At 33.3% G+C, this 20872-nt stretch overlaps 1 protein-coding gene across 1 annotated transcript in view; it reads left to right on the forward strand.

Moving 5' to 3' along the window:
* The window catches only part of LOC114333506 (probable ATP-dependent RNA helicase pitchoune), a 49758-nt gene extending 33230 nt beyond the window's left edge, over nt 1–16528 (forward strand). The window contains exons 7-8 of the mRNA XM_028283391.2: nt 2187–2510; nt 16115–16528. Of these exons, the coding sequence (XP_028139192.1) occupies nt 2187–2510; nt 16115–16468 (678 nt within the window). The 3' untranslated portion in view covers nt 16469–16528. The remainder of the gene's footprint in view (nt 1–2186; nt 2511–16114) is intronic.
* Nucleotides 16529–20872: the final 4344 nt, after the last annotated feature.

The raw sequence follows: 20872 nt of genomic DNA on the forward strand, positions 1-20872 counted from the left end.
AAAACCAGCTGTGTACAAAAAAAAACAATATCAATTTTTCTTGCATGACACATGTCCGTCTTTGATATGAAGCAACTCGTATACAGGATCACTGTATATACAGTTTCTTCATACCAAAGACGGACATGTGTCATGCAGGAAAAATTGATATTAATTGTTTTTTTTTTGTACACAGCTGGTATTATTCTCTTTAGGAAAATCTCACTTCCTATAATTTTAGTTGATTTGTTGATTTCGTAAGTCACAATAATTAAAATCTGTCAAATACAAATGATAGGAGCTGATCAGTATGACGTTTACAAGCATAACTAACATTGCAGAATGTCAGTTGAGTGATAACAATTGTTTTTAAGGCTAACCTTACCACAGATGTATTACCGAATTAATCTTCACAGAATAATCGACATAGCTCTATATAGGTTGTATGAATTAATTATATTCCTCTATAGTTCTTACATACATGTTTATCTCCCTTTCTGTAGACGGGTGCTATGTGGCTTTCCTACCATTTCATCGGCATTTCTTCCCTGTGCCATGTTCCATTTATAAGGTGATGTACTTGTACATATCAGTTCCTCATGCATGCCATCTGGGCCCGGTGCTTTGTTATAACTTAGTGCCAATAGTACTCAGAGGTGGATTTAAGGTAGTGGGGGCTCTGGGCAGAATTGCTGCAGGGCCCTAGCTCCTACCATTAAAAATGTTGATCTTTTGCGGATATTTTTGTGCTTTTGTGAGAAGTGTTCTTGATTTCTGCTGAAGACTTTCTATATCCGTTTTTGATCACTTTATAATTCCAAATGACTAGCTAAGCACGAAACAGGCGTTGGGGGAAAATTCACTCATCCCAGATACTTACCGTATCAAAAGGATTGAGCTCTGGGTGTAGCTCTTTCCGTGCTATCGAGCCCTAGGTGACTTGATCTGCTGGAGTATCTCTCAAAAATTTTCGTGTATATTTGGACGCTGAAAGTGGTACAGCTTTCAGCCTGGTCTATAGAGATGTCCATTGAGAGCCAGCTATTTTATGTTTGCTAGAAGGTTCTTTGGAATGACTCCAGTAGTAGAGCGACTAATAGGTATTATCTGGGTACTTTCAAATCTCCGTACTTGGCGATATTTTCGTTATATTTGACATGCAGATTAAATTTGTTAGGTATTGCCACATCAGGTAGTGTCGCTGTTCTATTATATGTCACCGTTTGGCCTGCAGTTCCAGTTTAACTTGTAATTATAATTCTCAAGTATACTTTCAGGGACGTATTGATAATATAGATGATGGTTGGTTTGGAGAAGTCAAACTTTGATAGTTATCTCTTAATGAAGAATCTTTTCTACTGAGTAATGCCGTTCCTTATTGCCAGTTGCAGCAAACGCCTCACAGCCCCCGCCCCGGTAAGATTTTGGATGGTTTCTTGGGATTTACCCCCATATTGGAATTAGTCGTTTTGGATCTGCTTGTCTTTTAATACCTTATAGTTTTGCTACACCCAAACCGAATTACAAAGTGAATAAACTGTATTGAATGTTTCAATGTTGCTACATAGGCTCGGCTGTTGTGTGAATGCATTCAGACATACTGTTAATTGTTTAAAATGTGTAAAACATATTTTTGCATAAATTAATAATCAAGTATATTCAAATGGGAAATAAGCCACAATTTTACCTAAAAATGATTTTATTTTATAAATTTTTTATTTTATAATAAAATCATTTTTAGGTAAAATTGTGGCTTATTTCCCATTTGAATATACTTGATTATAAAAATGCCACAAGAAAATAGCTTCAGAACAACATTAAATTAATAATAATTCAAATCAAACATTCTGAGTAAAATATTTACACAAAATGATAATTTATAGCAGTGATGTTCCTTTGCTAAAGTCGGGACGATTGTAGAACTGTAAAAAATAGTATTTATAGACTAAATACAATAGGGGGGTCTAAGGCCCCATTGATCCCCTCTGTATCTGCGCCTGCTTGAGAGTGTGTTTCAGTAATGAATTTGATTAAAACTGTACCCATACTTCTCTAATTCACTTTCCGTGTGCAGTACTACCAGTAGTACTATCAATTCACTATTAGTAGATTATTTCTGAACTACTTTATTATATGCTTTTTCGAAGTCAATAAATGCCACGTAAAATTTTAGATATAAGGTGGTAACATTAAATATATATTTTTAGGGCAAACAAAAGCAAACCAAGCGAACGACTACATTTTTCCAATTCTGTAACGCCGAAACTGGAACGCTGCTATGCACAGATGTTGCTGCCAGAGGTCTTGATATCCCAGCAGTAGATTGGATTGTGCAGTACGATCCTCCAGATGACCCAAAAGAATATATTCACAGAGTAGGAAGAACAGCAAGAGGCGAAGGAAGTAGTGGTCATGCTTTACTTATTTTAAGACCTGAGGAATTAGGATTTTTAAGGTATTTGAAACAAGCTAAGGTGCCGTTGAATGAATTCGAATTCAGTTGGAGTAAAATTGCTGATATTCAGGCACAGGTGAGTTTTAAAAATAATGGCCAAATTGTTAGATAGTTAATAACTTCACAGTGTCCTCACATTGAAATTATTTCTCCTTTCCTTCGAAGGCCAATTGAGGCGCTCGGAGCAACAATGGCCTAACCCCAAAAACTAAGTTTTGATATAAATGCAATCTTTGCATTCGTATTTACATCATGCTTATGGGATGGCGAAACAAATTATCTAGCGCCATTTAGCCAAATACATATAGAGGTAGGTTGTGTAGACCCTTGACAATCCGAAGATTTAATGTTGCTGCTTTTATTGATATATTAATCTAAAAATGCTCAATTTGTGGATTAGGCCACTGTTGCTGTGAGCGCCTCAATTAATCCTTTGCGGACGATATTCCTGATTGTAGAGCGGCTCACAGATTGTTGGCATATTAATATGCCCGTCATTGCGCGTGTTATACCACGCATGGATTTTTAAATTGTTATGGTCCACAACATTGTTTATTATGAAGTACTCAACTCTAACATGTTATTTATTGTTTACTTTTACTTAGTTTATTAATTATCTTAGATCATTTATATTTGGTAAACATTCAAAGGTACAATTACAATTAGATAAAAAAGCTCATTAAATATAATCATTAACTTTATAGGCTTCTCTCTCTCTCTTCAATACAGGCCCCCCGGAGGTAATGTAGTTGTCACCGTAATGTCGTTTATTGTCCGTCTCCAAAGATCTCTATTTCTAATTACTTCTTGTAACTCATGCATAGGTCTCTTGCATATTCCTGTTATCTGATCGATCCATCTTGTTGGGGATCTTCCTTGTGCTCTTCGGCCTTCTACCTTTCCTTGGATAATAAGTCTTTCCATGTTCTGTGTCTGCTCTCATGTCCATGCCCTACTTCAGATAAATTGTTTTATGACATTATCCTCATAAATTTTTAACATACATTGCGATTTGAAAGTCGTCTTAAATATTGTTTCGTGATTCAATTTAATGACAAAAAAAAATACTATTGACTGTAATACATCCAACTCCTACAGAAATCTGGAAGCACGTTGCCACTAGCGCCACTGTCGGCTTGAGTTGAACTACGTTTTGACAACGTAAAATTTGACGTAAACATTCAAATTTAGTTTTATAAATTTTTGAATAAGGAGCTAATTTTGCTAAATTAAATTAAAATAAAAATAGTTCAAACACAAAAACAATAATAAAGCAATTTTATAAATGTAAGGTTAGATTGCTTTGGTTATCCTACTCATACTGCTAGATGGCGCTATTTTTTTGCTTCCTCAAAATTAATGGGAAATGTCAAGAGTTGTATGTATTACAGTCTATAGTATTTGACAAAACTAATAAATGACTGGTTTATTCTGACAGGTCCCGACAATTCTTCTTCTTCTTCAGTTTATTGGCCTCCACCTACTTGGGTATTTGGCCAGTTCATCGTCTCGGAACAAGGGAAAATCCCTTATTCAAATGGCATCTCCGTTTTTTATTTATTAAGCTCAACAGGCCGTGAAGGCCTAGGGCTGAAAGATTTAATTTTTCCTTACAATTACTATTACATATTTATATATAATGCTATATCCTATACTACTATAATATATACAATATTACATTTGTTTGTATAAAACACTTAATACTACACTTAACATTATTGGGACCGTGCAAGTTCGGCAAAGCGACCCCTATTTCTACGCTCTATACTAAAATTCGCACTTTTAATTATATTGGCCAATTATATTAGCCCTGGTTACTGGATAATTGTCAATGCCATAGTGCAAAAAAATAATAAGAAGAAAAAATAAGATTCAGGCTATGTTATGAAAACGTCAACAATTGTATGTAGTAAATAAAATTAGTTATTAAAATGCAGTACTGTTAGCAAAATAAAATTAATTAAATTTACCTTTATATAATAATTGTATATCATATCAATATTGTGGAGCAATATATAATTTTTCTGCTTCACTGACAGAAGGTATGAAATATACGTCAATTTGACAATTTCAATTGACAATATGAATTATTTAAGATAGTTGCAATATTTCTCCGCGACTCGCGCAGGGTCGTTTCTCGTTTCCCCTTCCAAGTACTTGCACACCGCGAATAGTCTTTCCATACATTTCTTCACCACTTCCTTCCATTGTTTTCTGTCCAAAGCTTTTTCTTTCCAGTTTACAATATTACTTTGTTTTAAGTCTTCATATACGCTGTCCTTCCATCTCCTTCTTGGTCTTCCTATTCTTCTTTTTTGTATTGGCTTACGTAATAGAACCATTTTTGGCATTCTCGCCTTTCCCATTCTTTCTATGTGTCCTAAGTATCGGATTCTCTGTGCTTTGATTGCCGTCGTTATTTTTGGTTCATTATATAGTTCTTCAAGTTCCTTATTATTTCTTCTCCATTGACCGTCTATTTTCACGCCTCCATATATTGCTCGTTGTATTTTCCTCTCCCATCTTTCTAAAAGGTCTATTTCTGATTTTTTAAGCACCCATGTTTCACATGCATATGTAGCTGTAGGTCTGATAACTGTTTTGTAGATTCTTATTTTTGTTTTTCTTGACACATCTTTGGATTTCATTAATGGACGCAATGCTCCATACTTTTTGTTTGCTTTTGCTATTCTTGATTTTATTTCCCCTTCCCCATGTCCCTTTTCATCTACTTTTACACCCAGGTATGTAAATTCTGAAACTCTTTTAAATGCGCATACATTTTCTCCTTCTATCTCCAATGTGAAATTGTCTTCATTTTCTTTATCTGTTTCTCCCATTATCATGTATTTTGTCTTTTCCTTATTTATGAGAAGACCAAAAGGTTTGGCTTGTTTTATTATATTGCTCATTAATTTTGTTAGCTCTTTCTTACTTGTCGATAATAATGTTAGATCATCTGCGAATGCAATACATTGGTGGCCATTTTTAAAAATCGTTTCCTGTGTGCTTATTTTACTTTTCCTGATTATTCCTTCCAGTATTACATTAAAAAGAGTCGTTGATAGTGGGTCTCCTTGTCTTAATCCTTCCTTTGTTTCAAAATTATTTGATTTATGTCCCTTCCATGCTATTTCGTTTGTGGAGTTATCCATAGTCATCTTTACCATCCTGACGATTTTACTTGGTATGCCCATTTCTTTCATTAGTGCGTACATCTGTTGCCGCTTTACCGTATCATAGGCCTGTTTAAAGTCGACGAACAGGACGTATACTGCTATTTTATGTTCGTAGCACGTAGTTTGGATTTCTTTTAACGCAAATATTTGGTCTGTCGTCGACCTATTACTTCTGAATCCTGCCTGATATTCGCCCAATATCTTTTCCGTGTATTGATTCAGCTTTTTTCTTAAGATGTTTGTCAATATTTTGTACACGACTTCTAGCAACGCGATACCTCTATAATTTTCACATCTCATTTTATCACCTTTTTTATGTATGGGGCATATCCTTGCCCTGGTCCATTCTCCTGGCATTCTTTCTGTTTCCCATATACTTTTTATCAGGCTATGTATCTCCTTGTGTAGTCTTTTTCCTCCTGCCTTTATCATTTCCGCCGATATTTCCGTTATTCCTGGGCTTTTATTGTTTTTTAGCCCTCTTATTTCATTTTCTATTTCTTCCCTCGTAGGTGTTTCTATTACTATATGGCCATCTTCAATTTCCTGGATTGTTCCCCTTTCTTCTTCGTTTTTGTTTAAAAGTTGTGTAAAATAGGTTTGCCAATTTCTCATTATTTCCCCGGGTTCATTTATTAATATTCCTTCCTCATTTTTCATATATGGGTTATGTTTCTGATATCCCCTTTCCATTTTTCTTGTTTCCTGGTAAAAGGATCTTATTTCCTTTTTTTGGAATTTTTCCTCTATCACTTTGAGTTTTTATTCGTTGTATTTTCTTTTTTTATTTCTGCATGTTCTCTTCATAATTCTCTTCAATTCTCTATATTCTTGTGTGCTAATGTCACTATTATTTCTTAAGTTTTTTATTCTTATTTTTCTAATTTCTTCTGCTATTTTTTGACATTCCTCATCATACCATTCTTTTGCTTTTTGTTTTCTATTACCTTTAATTAATATTTCTTTACTGGTGTTTAAAACTGCTTCTTTTATGCTTTCCCACTTTTCTTCCGGGTCTAGTGTTTCTGGTTCTTCGTTTAGTCTGCTGGTTATTTGTTGTTCGTACTTCTTCTGTGTCATATTATCTTTTAGTATTGCTGTGTTGAATTGTTTTTTGATTTCTTTGTCCCTTTGATTGTCTTTCTTTATATTAGCATTTATTCTATAGGCTGCTCTTACCAAAAAGTGATCTGAGTCACATTCCGCTCCTCTCATACTTTTTATATTTATTATATTATGGGCGTGCTTCTTCTCTATTAATATGTGGTCTATTTGATTTATTGTCCTTTTGTCAGGGGAAATCCACGTTCCTTTATGTATATCTTTTCTGCGTTGGTATGTGCTTTTTATTACCATTTGTCTTTCTGTGGCAAAACCTATAATTCGTTGACCATTATCATTTGATACATCGTGTTTACTGTATTTTCCTGTTATATTTTCATATATATCCTCTTTTCCCACTTTAGCATTGCAGTCTCCCATTACTATTTTGATATCAAATGCTGGTAATCTGTCATATTCTCTCTCTAGTTGCTCATAGTATGCATCTTTGTCTTCTTCGGTGGCGTCTTCTATTGGTGCATGTACATTTATTATGCTTATGTTTCGTTGATTCCCTTTTAACCTGATTGTGCACATTCTATCTGATATCGGCTTGAAATTCATCACTCTGGTTTTCCATCTTTTCTGTATGATAAAGCCTGTTCCTAGCAATCTGTTATTCCCCCCACTTTTAAAAAATACTATATCATCTATTTCTACTATTTCTGTGTCTAATTGTTTTGTTTCTTGTAAAGCTAATATATCTATTTCATATCTTTTTGTTTCTCTAATTAATTCTTTAAGTTTTCCCGTTTCATAAGTGCCTCTTACGTTCCATGTTCCCAAATTAGTTTTCATTTTCTTGTTTTTAATCCCAATCGTCTCCTTGTCCATTGCCGTTGTTGCTACCGTTTCATTTACGTCGTTTAGTTTTTTTGGTTTCTGTTTTGGTTTTCTATTTTTAAGAGTTGTTGCTGATGTTTATTCCATGTCCATACCTCCTCATTTATTTTTATTTTTTGAAATCCTACCTTGACGTTTTTTCCTTCCAATTTAGCCTCTTTTGCCTTCGTTCTGATTTTCCTCCGCTACGAAGACGATATTTGAACTAGGCCTTGATACTATGTTTTATTCTAGACGTACTTTGACGTTTTTCTAGATTGTCATTGACGTCTTTTATCAGTTACTCTGCCGTTTCTTCTGAATTTAACTTGTCTATATTTAGTTTCTCATTTCTTTTTATTTATTTGTACCTTTTTAAATTGAAGTCGAAAGCTAGTGAATGAGATTGTAATCAGAAAATATATATTATCAGCACCTGGATACGTTTTTACTGCATGTTATGCAATTCCATACGTGCAAATTTTAAAGTCCCACCCCCACTATGGACTCTCATTTAACATAGTCAAATACTTTTTCAAATGCCTTCTCCAAATCGATGAAATATGCAAACACATCGCAGCTGACATTCTTGGCTCTCTGTATTAGAATCTGCAAACTGAAAAGTGCTTCCTTCACTCCGAGCTCTGCTCTGACTGAACCCATATTGAACGTCTGTAAGCGCAAGTGAATGAAAGCAAGGAGTACTATAAGTACATATATCATCAAACTAATATGTTTTGAACCTATTTGAAGCTTATGAAACGTCAAAATAAACTTATTTTACAGTAAAATTGCGGTTTATTCCCAATAAAAATATTAAATTAATTAATATGTGTTCTTCAAATTTCCTAGCGTTGGCTTTTTGGGAAGTGGGATGAATATTTATAGTAACAAGTCTTTTAGTAAAAGACTGGTTACTGAACAAGTCTTTTAGTAAAAGACTGGTTACTGTCAAGTAGTGTTGAAAAATTCTCGAGAATGAAAAATCAGAGAATATTCTCGATATGGAGAATTTTCTGAGAATGAACCCTATGACGCACTGACGCACTTAGGGATATTGTTGAAGATGAAATAGGGTATTAAAAATCATTAAATTATATACAAAATTATGAGACTAAACAACAGTGTTATTTATATATAAACAAAATACAAAAACAACAGAGAACACAAAATTTATTTGATGAAAAAATGAAAGTTTCTTCTTAACAACACATAATGCAAGTAATGGATGTGGTGATTTAATCAGAAAAACGTGAGCCCTAAAATTTTCAGAATCCATTTCTATCATTAGCTCATCCTGGTCTGTATTTCAGTGTACTGATGAGAAGTTTTGGGATTTTATTTTTTATGAGTCGCCAGCTCGGTCATGGATTGGTCTACGTCTAAAGGGGCATTAGACGGGCTAGTTTTTGAAGGAATGTGTTGCCGAAAATATATATTTGGTATGTTTCTGGCAAGTTTACAGCCATCTAATGAAAATATCACCGTTTGGCTGAGCCATGTGGCCGAAATCTTACTGGTATTTGAACACTATTGCAGTGCCTGATGTGTTGCTGATAAAGTCGAACTGCTGAAGAAAATTTTGCATGTTGTTCTGTATTTCCTTTTTATTTCCTGTACTCTGTTGAAATTTAATTTGGTTTTGCCAAAACATACAAAGAAAAGATGAATACGTAGTCAAATGAAATCACAATAAGGTTTATTAATGCAGTACCTTTACGTCCAGAGTTGTGGAACTTGGCATACTTCTGGAACTATGAGACAAATGGAAGAGTAGTGCACGCTGAATAAATACATTAAACTAAAACTTTTAATATATATATAAATAACAATTGCTAATCTTGTTTAGATTCGTATAACGCTTCTCATGTTTGATCTTTCTTCTCTATTCTTGGCCCTATCATATTTATTAATAGTTCGAAATCACTTTTTGACATCCTTGTAAAATTCTTAAACAAATCATTGTCTAGCATTATTTCCATAGTTAAATTACCCATTGTTTCGCGTTTACTTAGAAAAGCCGTATCCACATTTTTCGTTTTTCATTTTTTTTATGTATCGCCTTAGCACGATTAAGGACGCAGCAACTCTCAAGAGAATATTCTCGAGAACGAGAATATTCTGGCCGAGAATATTCTCGATAATATTCTCTTCTTACATCACTACTGTCAAGTCGCATATACATATGATGTTGAATAGCTTAGTTAAAGCTGTGATTTGATGTCTCTTGAATAACTTTGAAATTTCACCATGCACTCCATCAGGCCCTGATGATTTCTCATTTTTAATACGCTGAATGGCCATTTTAACCTCTTCGTTTTTTATTTCTGAGGTTGCACCTACATTGTATCCGTATTTCTTCGATCCGATCCGACGTCGGATTGAAAACAAACTCAAGGTATTAAAGCGTAGTGCCTACACTGGAGTGGGAAGTCCGATCCGATATCGGCCGACGTCGAACTGAGTATCGGCCGATATCGGTCGGGCTTCCCACTGCAGTGTAGGCACTACTCTTTAATACCTTGAGTTTGTTTCAATCCGATGTCGGATCGGATCGGAGACATACGGATCCAATGTAGACGCATCCTGAGCTGTAGGGATTGTCTATTTCAATCGGTCTGCTGTATTCTTTCCATCTTCTTGATTTGTCTTCAATTCAGGTGAAAATTGGCCTTTGATGTCTACAACTATTGTGATGTTTTCTGGTGGTACTGTACGTCTTTAATCTTTTGTGCATATGGAAGTCGTCCAGTCGTCCTGTCGTAACATTTCTAATCTTTAATTTACTTCGCTCTTCCATCATCTGCAATATTTCATAAGTAATTCATTCGTGCCTCATTTTTTATGATTTGCGAAAGTATGGGTAATCAATGTATTCATTTCTTTCTACTCTTCTATGTCGTTAGTTGGGTTTTCAATTATTTTCGCAAAATTCTTATTAAGAAGTTTTACTTTTTCCTGGATGTTTCTTGCTTTCAGGAATTTTATACAGTGCACTCGAATAAGTGTTACCCCCCCCTTATTAACTTATTTACTTTTAGCACATAAGCAAAACAGCGCTCGGACAGGTCGGATTTTTAAAATAGTATGTATATTATAGCATCAATGTTTCGAACTTTACGCGATCCCTCTTCAGGCGACAAGTATAACTTTGATTTTTTTAAATGGGAAAATACATCATGTGACACCTCATTTAAAAGCTTTTGAAATACTGATTACAAAAATGTATAATACTTTTTCTACGACCGTTTAATAACATGCTCATTATTCGCTATGATAATAGCACCCATTACTGTACCTGTGAGTAATAATTCATTACTCACGGGCTGAAGTTACTTACGGGTCATTACTCACGGGCTGAAGTTAGATTCAAGTGGCGCATGCCACTTTTAATATTAATCGTATATAAACTGCACATAAAATTACTTAAAACTTGTTAATTTAATACAATAATAATTATTGTAATTTATACCAATAATTAACTTCGAAAAATTTTTAAAGGAATTTAACTGTAACAATGTCAGTATATTTTTTATGTTTATATCTTGTTTACTAAAAATTTTGACGTTTATCATTTAATTTAGTGACAGTGAAATTAGCGCATTTTGTTTATGTTAATTGGAATTTATAACTAATATTGTGTTTGTTTTTCAAGTTATATTGTGGTAAATATGTTATAACATATTATGTATAGTTATATTATTATATTATACAGTGCTAGTCAAAAGTCCGTACCCCCCTCGTATCTTTTGAACGGTTATACCTATAATAGTGAAATTTGGAGGGAGGAAATAAACGGACGTAAGCTTCTCAACTAGTCATGACAGGTGACACAATAGTGACAGATGGCTTTACAGCGCCACTGTGACAGATAAATTTAAATGGGACCTTATGGCAAGTGATACCTCGTTTAAAAGGTATTGAAAATACCTATTCAGTAATACTAATTTTGTTCGAGCTTAAGCTAATTTTGATGAATAAATGAAATAAATATAAAATTGTAGTTTCGCATTTAATTAATAAAAATTCAAAATTCCGCCTATGATTACTTGTCAAAAAGGTTGACGTTGACGTAAAAACTACTAAAGAATTGAAAAACGTAAACTTTTTTAACAAAAAAACCATAGGCGGACATTTGAATTTTAATTATTTAAATGCGAAACTACAATATTATATTTATTTAATTTATTCACCAAAATCAAAATCAACTTAAACCCAAAAAAATAGTATGACTGAATAGGTATTTTGAATACCTTTCAAACGAGGTATCACTTGCCATAAGGTCCTATTTAAAATTATCGGTCACACTGGCTCTGTAACGTCATCTGTCACTATCACGTCACCTGTCATGACTAGTTAAGAAGCCTACATCCGTTTATTTCTTCCCTACAAATTTTAATATTATAGGTATAACCGTTCAAAAGATAAGAGGGGGGGTACGGACTTTTGACTAGCACTGTATATAGTTAAATGTAAATATACATTATAACTATTGAAATACGTCCACCGACAACAGCCATTTCATATTTATTAGATTCACTGACAGTAGGTACAAATTTAAGCTTATAATTTTTCGGAAACGAATAGAATTTATATTGACTATTTCTAGTTGTATTTTTACAATAAATAAGAATTTAGTAATAGTAGGCAACCAATTATTCAGCCATGGTTTAGGGGTAAATAGCATCTAGGTATTTTTGTAAATTTTTATAATTTAAATCTCGAGTAGTTAATAATTAAATTTTTTACTAATTAAAATAAAAAAAGGTCGTAGAAAAAGTATAGTATTCTACTCGCATTTAATGGCTATTACTCACTCTGATGAATTACGACACTCGCCTACGGCTCTTGTCGCAAACTTCATCATCGTGAGTAATAGCCATCATTACATGCTCGTTGAATAATATACTATTAATCCTATTTGAGAGCGTAGGCCCAATATTTCGGTCGAATTCTGTTTAAACGTATTCATTTTTCCAATTCTGAGAAAACTAATAAGTATTTTTGAAAAAATTAAACGCAGAAAGAAATATTACAGTATCCACGAGGAAAATAAACTTCCTGTAGCTGGCTGTATACCATAAATCAGAAAAATACCAAGTTTTTTGTAAAAGGTATATATTAAAATACCCTAAATCTGGAGGACTCAGTTTCATCAAGCTACTTTAGTCTCATTTTCAATCAGATATAAACAAAACAGTATTTTTATAATTATATCACTTTTTCTATCATTATACAATTTATGTTGGGTCGACTACCAAGAAAGTTATCAGTCATTAAACAATTATCATTTAATCAATACTCTTAAAATCGTACACATATGTACACATTACATACTATTTTGTGTTCCTAGTATAAGGCCTTTACCATTATTTGTCTAATCGTATTGATAATTTTACACCACTAATACAACACCTATTGGTATTGTTGACTGCATAACTTCCTGTAACGTAAACATTTTATTTCCCTATTTTGAATACTTAATTAATGCATTATTTTAAGGGAAAAATTTTTCATATTTTGCGAACATCTTTTATTTTTAATATTTGTAAATTTGATACTGTTTTTTTATCTTAAAACATTCAAATTAATCTTTAACGTTGTGGCTGAAGTAATATTACAACTAGGTTACATTGACAGTTCTTGATGTCATTTTGGGTTGCTCTTGAATTCACTTGTCAGTTGGCCATTGAAATCCAATATGTGAGGTTTTCTCCAAAAAAAGTTCCAACCACGTGGGGAGAGTCCTGTGTTGCCTTGGGTAACATCCAGGTTTATCTATAAAATCCGGCGAATTTTATATAAATATGTAAAATAACTTTATGATTTACATTTAAAGGGTTTTTACCTTATACATTTTGGTGGCTCAGGCATGCAAATTTTGTAAGTATGGCCTCTTGTTCTTGAAAACCTCTGTCAATTTTAACTTTTATCTCATTTAATTAGGTTATACTTAATTTTAGGGCTTTTAAACACTGATGATGGATTCCTTAATCCGAAAACATTTTGTATTGTGACCCTTATTTAGGGTATTTTAATATATACCTTTTACAAAAAACGTGGTATTTTTAAATATTACAGTATTATCGAGTATCGAAAGTCCCTGAGAACAATGTTTATTTTAATAAGTCATAGGGGCGAAAAAAAGATAAAATTTAGGCTGATTTTTAATTTCAAATATATCATTCAAAAGAAACTTTTTGTTTATTCTAAGGGACTATCAGCCCTCTGCAATAATGTAATCTTTTATTCTGCGTTTAAATTTTTTAAAAATACTTAATTTTCTCAGGATTCGAAAAAAATGAATGCGTTTAAACAGAATTCGACTGAAATTTTGCGCCTACGCTCTCAAATAGGATAAAGTATTATACATTTTTGTAATCACTATCTCAAAAGCTTTTAACCCTCCGTTAGTCGCGCGGTCTACAATCGTAGACCACTCTCATTTAAGTGGTCGCTAATTGCAGAAAACTGCACATACGCCCCCATCCCGCTTAGTAGCTGTCACTAATATTTCCAACTTACTCTTTAGTTTGCTAAACGCCGCCGATCTGTCTGCATTATTTTTTTACCATTATTCAAAGAGCACTGGTCTACAACCGTAGACCGAGCGACCAAGCGCGTTCCAGTTTTTAGTTGTATATATAAAGCTAATTTGTAGCCTGCTGTATACATAAAGCTAATAACATAAATGAAAAAGTTTCAAGAAGGGACTTCATTGAAAACTTAGCATGGAAACTAATCAAACCGCAAATTGAATATGGATTAACTACTATATGTACCTTCCCTGCTAAGAGAACTTAGACGACGAGCTCGCGCACTGCTCGGAGTTCAAGAAGTCGTACTCCCTGCCCCTAATATTCCAACGTGGGAAGATGTATTTGTGCACGAATTTGCAATATGTCAACAAGAGCGGCATGCCAAAGATGTGACAAATTTGCATGCAAAGATCATCTCAGGGATATTTGCACTAAATGTTTGGCGGACTAAAATTCTGCCACTTATACCATTCAATAGTTTTGTTCTTTTTTTAATTTTTAGTTATATTGTTTATTATTTATCCCTATTGGCCATTCTAGAAGTTCAAAGACAAAAAATATTTGTGTTTTTTATAAATAAACATGTTATTAACCATTAATTTGTTAATTTTGTCAAAATCCGGTATTACACGACAAAAAACTATTGGTCTACAATCGTAGACTGCGCTTCTAAGCTCGTCAGCAGTAACCGCGCGCCTAACGTAGGGTTAAATGAGGTGTCACATGATGTACTTTCCCATTTAAAAAAATCAAAGTTATGTCTGTCACCTGAAGAGGGATCGCGTAAAGTTCGAAACATTGATGCTATAATTATTATTCTAAAAATCGACCTGTCCGAGCGTTTTGCTTATGCTCTAAGAATAAATAAGTTAATAAGGGGGGGGGGGCGTAACACATATTCCAGCGCACTGTTATGCGCATGGTTCTTGCGCCTCATTTTCTTATGAATTATTTTGAGCGATATGGTTGATATTTGCAACTATATTATGATCCGAGAAGACATCTGGACCTGGATATTTTTTGGATGAGATGATAGAATTGCGAAACCTGTTGTTTACATTGATAGAATCCATTTTCTATCTACAGTTCTATCATTGATAGAATCAGTTACTTATTCTCTTTGGCGTATCACCCGGAGATTTCCATGTATAAAAATTTCTTGGATATAATTTGAAAAATGTATTCGTTGCAACCATATCCGTCCCTTGACAGAATTGGATCAGCCTTTCTCATCTTTCGTTTCTTGTGCCAATACCATATGAAGAGTACAGGGGAAAAACAAGGAATGTCACATTTTATACATATTGAGATAAACAACAATAAAGGTATAATTCTTATATCTAAAAACTATTTAGGAGATTCTTAGCAGAATTCTAGCATTTATTGGTCTATAATCTTAATATAATATTAATCTATATTAAGTTATTAATTTAATAATGCACCAAAAAACTGCTAACATTCCTTATTTTTGTCCAGTGGCGTGCGGACAATCCTGGTCCTTCGCCTGGATACAAATTCTTAAAAAAATTATATAGACTGATCTTTCTGGTTATTGTTCTGAATCGATAGTCTAGTCGATAGTCTAGTCGATAGTACTCAGTTTTTGCTACCACATTGCGAGAAAAGCTAAAATTCATGAAAAAGTGACATTTCTTGTTTTTCCCATGTACTCTTCATATGCTCTACAACATTTTCGACTGTACCTCTCTTCTTTTCACACTACCTAATAAAATAGCTACCTATTAAAATAATGAAAATCGTACAGCGAGCTATAGAACTGCGTTTACGTGCTTCTTGTTAATATAATCAAGGGAGGACATTCAGTACGATGCACCAGTGATATCTGGCAGCCTAAACATGTGGACTAAGTCTGCACTAGATAAGGGTCCTGAAAATGATTGATCAAACCTGTATTTTACACTTTTTTTTTTATAATAATGATTATTGTTCTCTTATAATTAGTTGTGTGTGTGAGTTTCGTTTTATGGCGCTGGAACTAAGCCAATTAGCCAGTTATAATTAGTTTTGTTTTGTTTTAGCTCGAAAATCTAATAGGCAAAAATTATTTTTTGAACATGTCAGCGAAGGAAGCATTTAAAGCGTACGTCAGAGCTTATGATTCGCACCACTTAAAAACTATATTCGACGTTAGCACCCTGGATCTGGCGAAAGTAGCACTATCGTTTGGATTTAAAGTACCTCCAGCCGTGGATTTAAAAGTTTCTGCCAAGAAACCCGAGAGACCAGAGAAGAAACGGAAAGGTGGTGGTGGATTTGGATTTTATAAAAACTATAACTCGATGGATTCGAAAAACTTCAAGAAGAACACTGTGTACAGGCAACCTAAACCTAAAAGCAGGGGAGGATCTGAAAAGAGACAGTTTAGTAGATGAATTAGGAACTTACGTAATGTTTCTGTTTTATAAAATTTAAATAAAGTTATTTTTAAATAATATGTTTATCAATCATTGCAAATAAATATAAGTAGAATGTATTGCCATTTTCTCAACTAAATTAATGTACAGAGGAAACAAATCTGGAACTCGGAGGTAAACTACGCTATGTCGACACAGTGTTGTTTTGTTTTTATTCCTTTAACTCACTCAGCTCTCCAAGAGCTTTCTAGAGGTATACTACACTTGATACTAATGACCACGAAAACGACATTACCAAAAAAATAGAACACTATGTTCAAATAATTTGAGAGGTAAAAAGCGCCGTGTAAACTTGGGTGTTTTTACCTCACAGTTACTAACACAGCGTGCTGATGGCAAACAACACTATGTTGACAGTGCCGGATTTACCATTAGGCCGACTAGGCCGCGGCCTAGGGCCGGAAGCAAAAGGGGGCCGCAGCGTTTTGTAAAAAAAACTTTTTTGGTAACAAAAATGTGTAAAAAAAGCCGTGTCCGAATATGGACACGGCTTTGCGCATTCTACTATGCATGATGACATCTAATGCATCTGAAGAAAGATCATTCAGCGTGTTGAAAATAATCAAAAATTGACGAAGATTCTAGATTGTCTAGTTTGGTTAGTTTTGTTTCAATTGCTAAGAGCTTTTTCAAGCCTTAGACTTTAAGGCCATCGGTACATAATACGCAAATATTTTACGGCTATTCTGTCTTTACACAGCAAATTACGTGTAGTGAAATTCTCACTGGTATAGATATGCAAATATTACTACAATGTCATCATTAACTTTAAAGAGATGGCTTTTGAACGTTCTTGGATAACTGTTACTTGTATAATTGCAAATTATTAATTCAATTAATAAATATGATTATTTTGTCACTAATTATGTATTCAGTGATTGTAATAATTTATATACTGTACAACAAAAACTAATACTCAATCGAGAAAAGAAAAAAAGTGTTAAAGTAATTTTTTAATAAAATATTGTTACTATGGAACGCTTACAATTTTGAACATCTTTAACAACAAAATACTTGGATCACAGAATATATCCTGGTCAATTCTTTGCTTGGATCGTCCATAAATAACAAACAATTCACTTTTTATTAAGTTCACGTCTTGAATCAATTATTTATCAAATGCACTATCAATATTATTTAATCAACAACTCAAAATATTCCCGATGCCATGTCAAATATTTAAAATTGTCACTGTCTTGTCATCATATTCTATTTGACTCAGTGCGTTGTATGACAAAGATAGCGAATGTTATATTTGAAAAATATCACCACGGACAACGGACATGGTGTCCATTTTTTTCAAATCCTGAAAAAAACTAATAAATATTTTTAAAAAAATTAAACGCAGAATGAAAGACTAAATTATTATCGAGGGCCGAAAGTCCCTTAGAATAAATAAAAAGTTTCTTTTCAAAAAGATATTTGAAATTAAAAATCACACTACATTTTCTCTTAGTTTTTCACCCCTGTGACATTAAAATAAACATTACAGAAGTTTTCAGGGACTTTCGGCCCTCGGTAAGAAGGTAATCTTTCATTCTGCGTTTAAATTTTTCACAAATACTTATTAGTTTTTTCAGGATTTGAAAAAAATGAATCCCATTTAAATAGCATTAGAGCCGAAACTACGTATCCATCCCCTTAACGATTTGATTAAAGATTTTGCAGCAAAAAAGCTATAAAAGTGAGTGTTTAGAGTTTAGATATGAGATTTATTATGAGTATGGAGTGGAGTGAGTGCCAATGTTAATCACTAATCCAACTTTATCCAAATTAAGTACATGACATATGGCGAATGGATTTAGTGTCCGCAGTCATAGTAAACCCAAGTAAACAACAACAACATGACATTGACGTTTTTCAGTGTAAGAGAATAATGTGACAATTTAACTATCTAAAAGTTTATTTGTGGTATTCTTAATATTTTTATTTTTCAGTACCGTAGCCTATTACTGTTACACAGTTCATATTATTTTCCTTGTTCTTTTCTTTTCAACTCGACTTTTTTTAGTCTTTTGCTGTCACCGGTATCTACTTTTCCCCCGGATGAAACAAATGCTATTTAATTTTAACAATTATGGGCATAGGCGCAAAATATCGCCTGTCAAAATGTTCAATGTGATTTACCAATGTACTTTTTGTAGTAGGTACCATTTTTCTACCAATTTTAACAAGTAAAATTAAAATAAACGTTATGTATTAATATTATGTGCTTTATGCTTTAATTACATAATGGTGAAGTTATCGGGGGTCGCTCGGGGTAATTTGGCCTAGGGCCTCAAGTACCTTAAATTCGGCACTGTATGCAGGCCCGCCGATAGGGCGGTACAGCCGGTACATTTTACCGGGGCCCGGCGATGTAAGGGGCCCGGCGTCGACCAGACCCAAGACGTAATTTTCCTCGTTTTTTTGCTCTTCACTTTATGTGCATAATGCGTTTAATTAATACTCGGCTATATTTAATATGACCTTTACCTTACAAGAGTACAACCGTACAACTTTCTTCAAAATTGTCTAAAATCTTTACAATATAATTTAGCATCAGCTCACAACGTTGGGAGATATTAAAGAAAAATATAGGTGTTTCTTTACCTTCAATGACTTCTACTCGTTGGTCTACTAGAGTTGAAAGCATTAAACCACTAGTACAGAAATTACCTGGAATTGATAAAGCTATAGAAGAAGTTATAAAATGAAATACATAATAAGGGAATTAAATACAAACTTAAACCAAATAAAAAAATACATTAACAAATTTGAATTGTATACTATGTCATCGGTTTAGTTTAGATTTTAACAGCAATAAATCACAGGAGTCAAATACTACAAAGCAGTCAAATAACTATGGATAGGGAGATTAAAAACATATCAGAGCTTCTAGAAAACTTTCAAAAAATCAGAAATTCATGGTCTTCCATTGTTAAAGAATCTAAATTAGTTGTCAGCAATTATGGAATAAATCCAGAATTTACATCGAATAAAGAAAAACAACGCAAGATTTCACTTTTTGCAGGGGTCCGCTCTTCACTTCTTACCGGGGCCCGCTCATCCCTCTTGGCGGCCCTGACTGTACGTTGACAGTGCACTGAGCACCTAGCGGCAAAACACCCAAGTTTAAATGGCGCTTTTTACCTCACAGTTACTAACTGCTTGTTGATGGCAAACAACACTATGTAGACAGTGAACTGAGCACTTAGCGGCAAACGGTGATAGGTTCTTCTTAACAGAAATAAATCTCTTTGTTTTTATCTATTCTTTTTTTATAGTTACATAGTTGTTGTTTTTATAAAAAACCTTGTTAATTAATACATTGTAATAAACAATACACAAATATTGTGTACCTTCTCTTAAAAATTGGTGTTTCTATTTCGAATTATTTCTATTCTAGAATTTTATTTCGAATATATTTTCATCACTTAAAATTATACTACATTTAAAAAAATTATAAAAGAAACAGAAATAACAAGTATTATTAAATATTATTATTTTGTTGAGCCACAATATGCCAGCAACAAATTGCCAACATTGTTATTTCTGTTTTCTTTAAAAAGTCAATAAATACATATTGGTTCATTAATAATAATGTTCTATTTGTGATAAAATATAGACAATCAAGTGGACAATTAATCAACATAAATACCTTGTGTCTGGTACATACAAAAAACCTATTTAGTATTATAATGTTATTACCTCATAATAATCATTTTTTTAAATCTTTTATAGTGCGTCTAATAATTTGGCCAGAGACTGTATACTACGGAAAAAACAGAATCTGTTCAGATTTTTCCTAAACTATATTTTTCCGCAAACTTTTGTGAATTTAAACCAGACTTTTCACTTTCTCAGCTTTTATATTTTTATTATGTTTCTTAGCGCAAATGTTTCCTATTTTACGACATATTTATTATTATAGAGCTTTAAGAACTTCGTGTTCGCCGACACCGACCCTAATAAATTAATATGCAGGTTATTTTTAATCTCATTTTAGATAAATACGATAAGTAATAAAATAGTATTGGGTATTTCGCAATATTGGGTATTATCAACAAATACCGATACAAAAATATTTTGGCCGATATTAACTGGTAAATTGCTATGAAATGGGTTTTAAAAATGGAGATTGAGAGAATGGGGATTATTTGGCCACGTCAGTATTATACAGGGTGCCCCGAAAATATTGGTCATAAATTATACCACAGATTCTGGGGTCAAAAATAAGTTGATTGAACCTCACTTACCTATACAGGGTGAGGCAGATAAAGGGCCTATTAGAAATATCTCGAGAACTCAAGGTAAGAAAATTATGAAAATCGGAATACAGGGGTTTTGAGGTGTGAACTATTTAATGAAAATATTTTGGTC

Source organism: Diabrotica virgifera, chromosome 3 (assembly GCF_917563875.1).
Source record: "Diabrotica virgifera virgifera chromosome 3, PGI_DIABVI_V3a".
Taxonomy (NCBI): Eukaryota; Metazoa; Arthropoda; class Insecta; order Coleoptera; family Chrysomelidae; genus Diabrotica; species Diabrotica virgifera.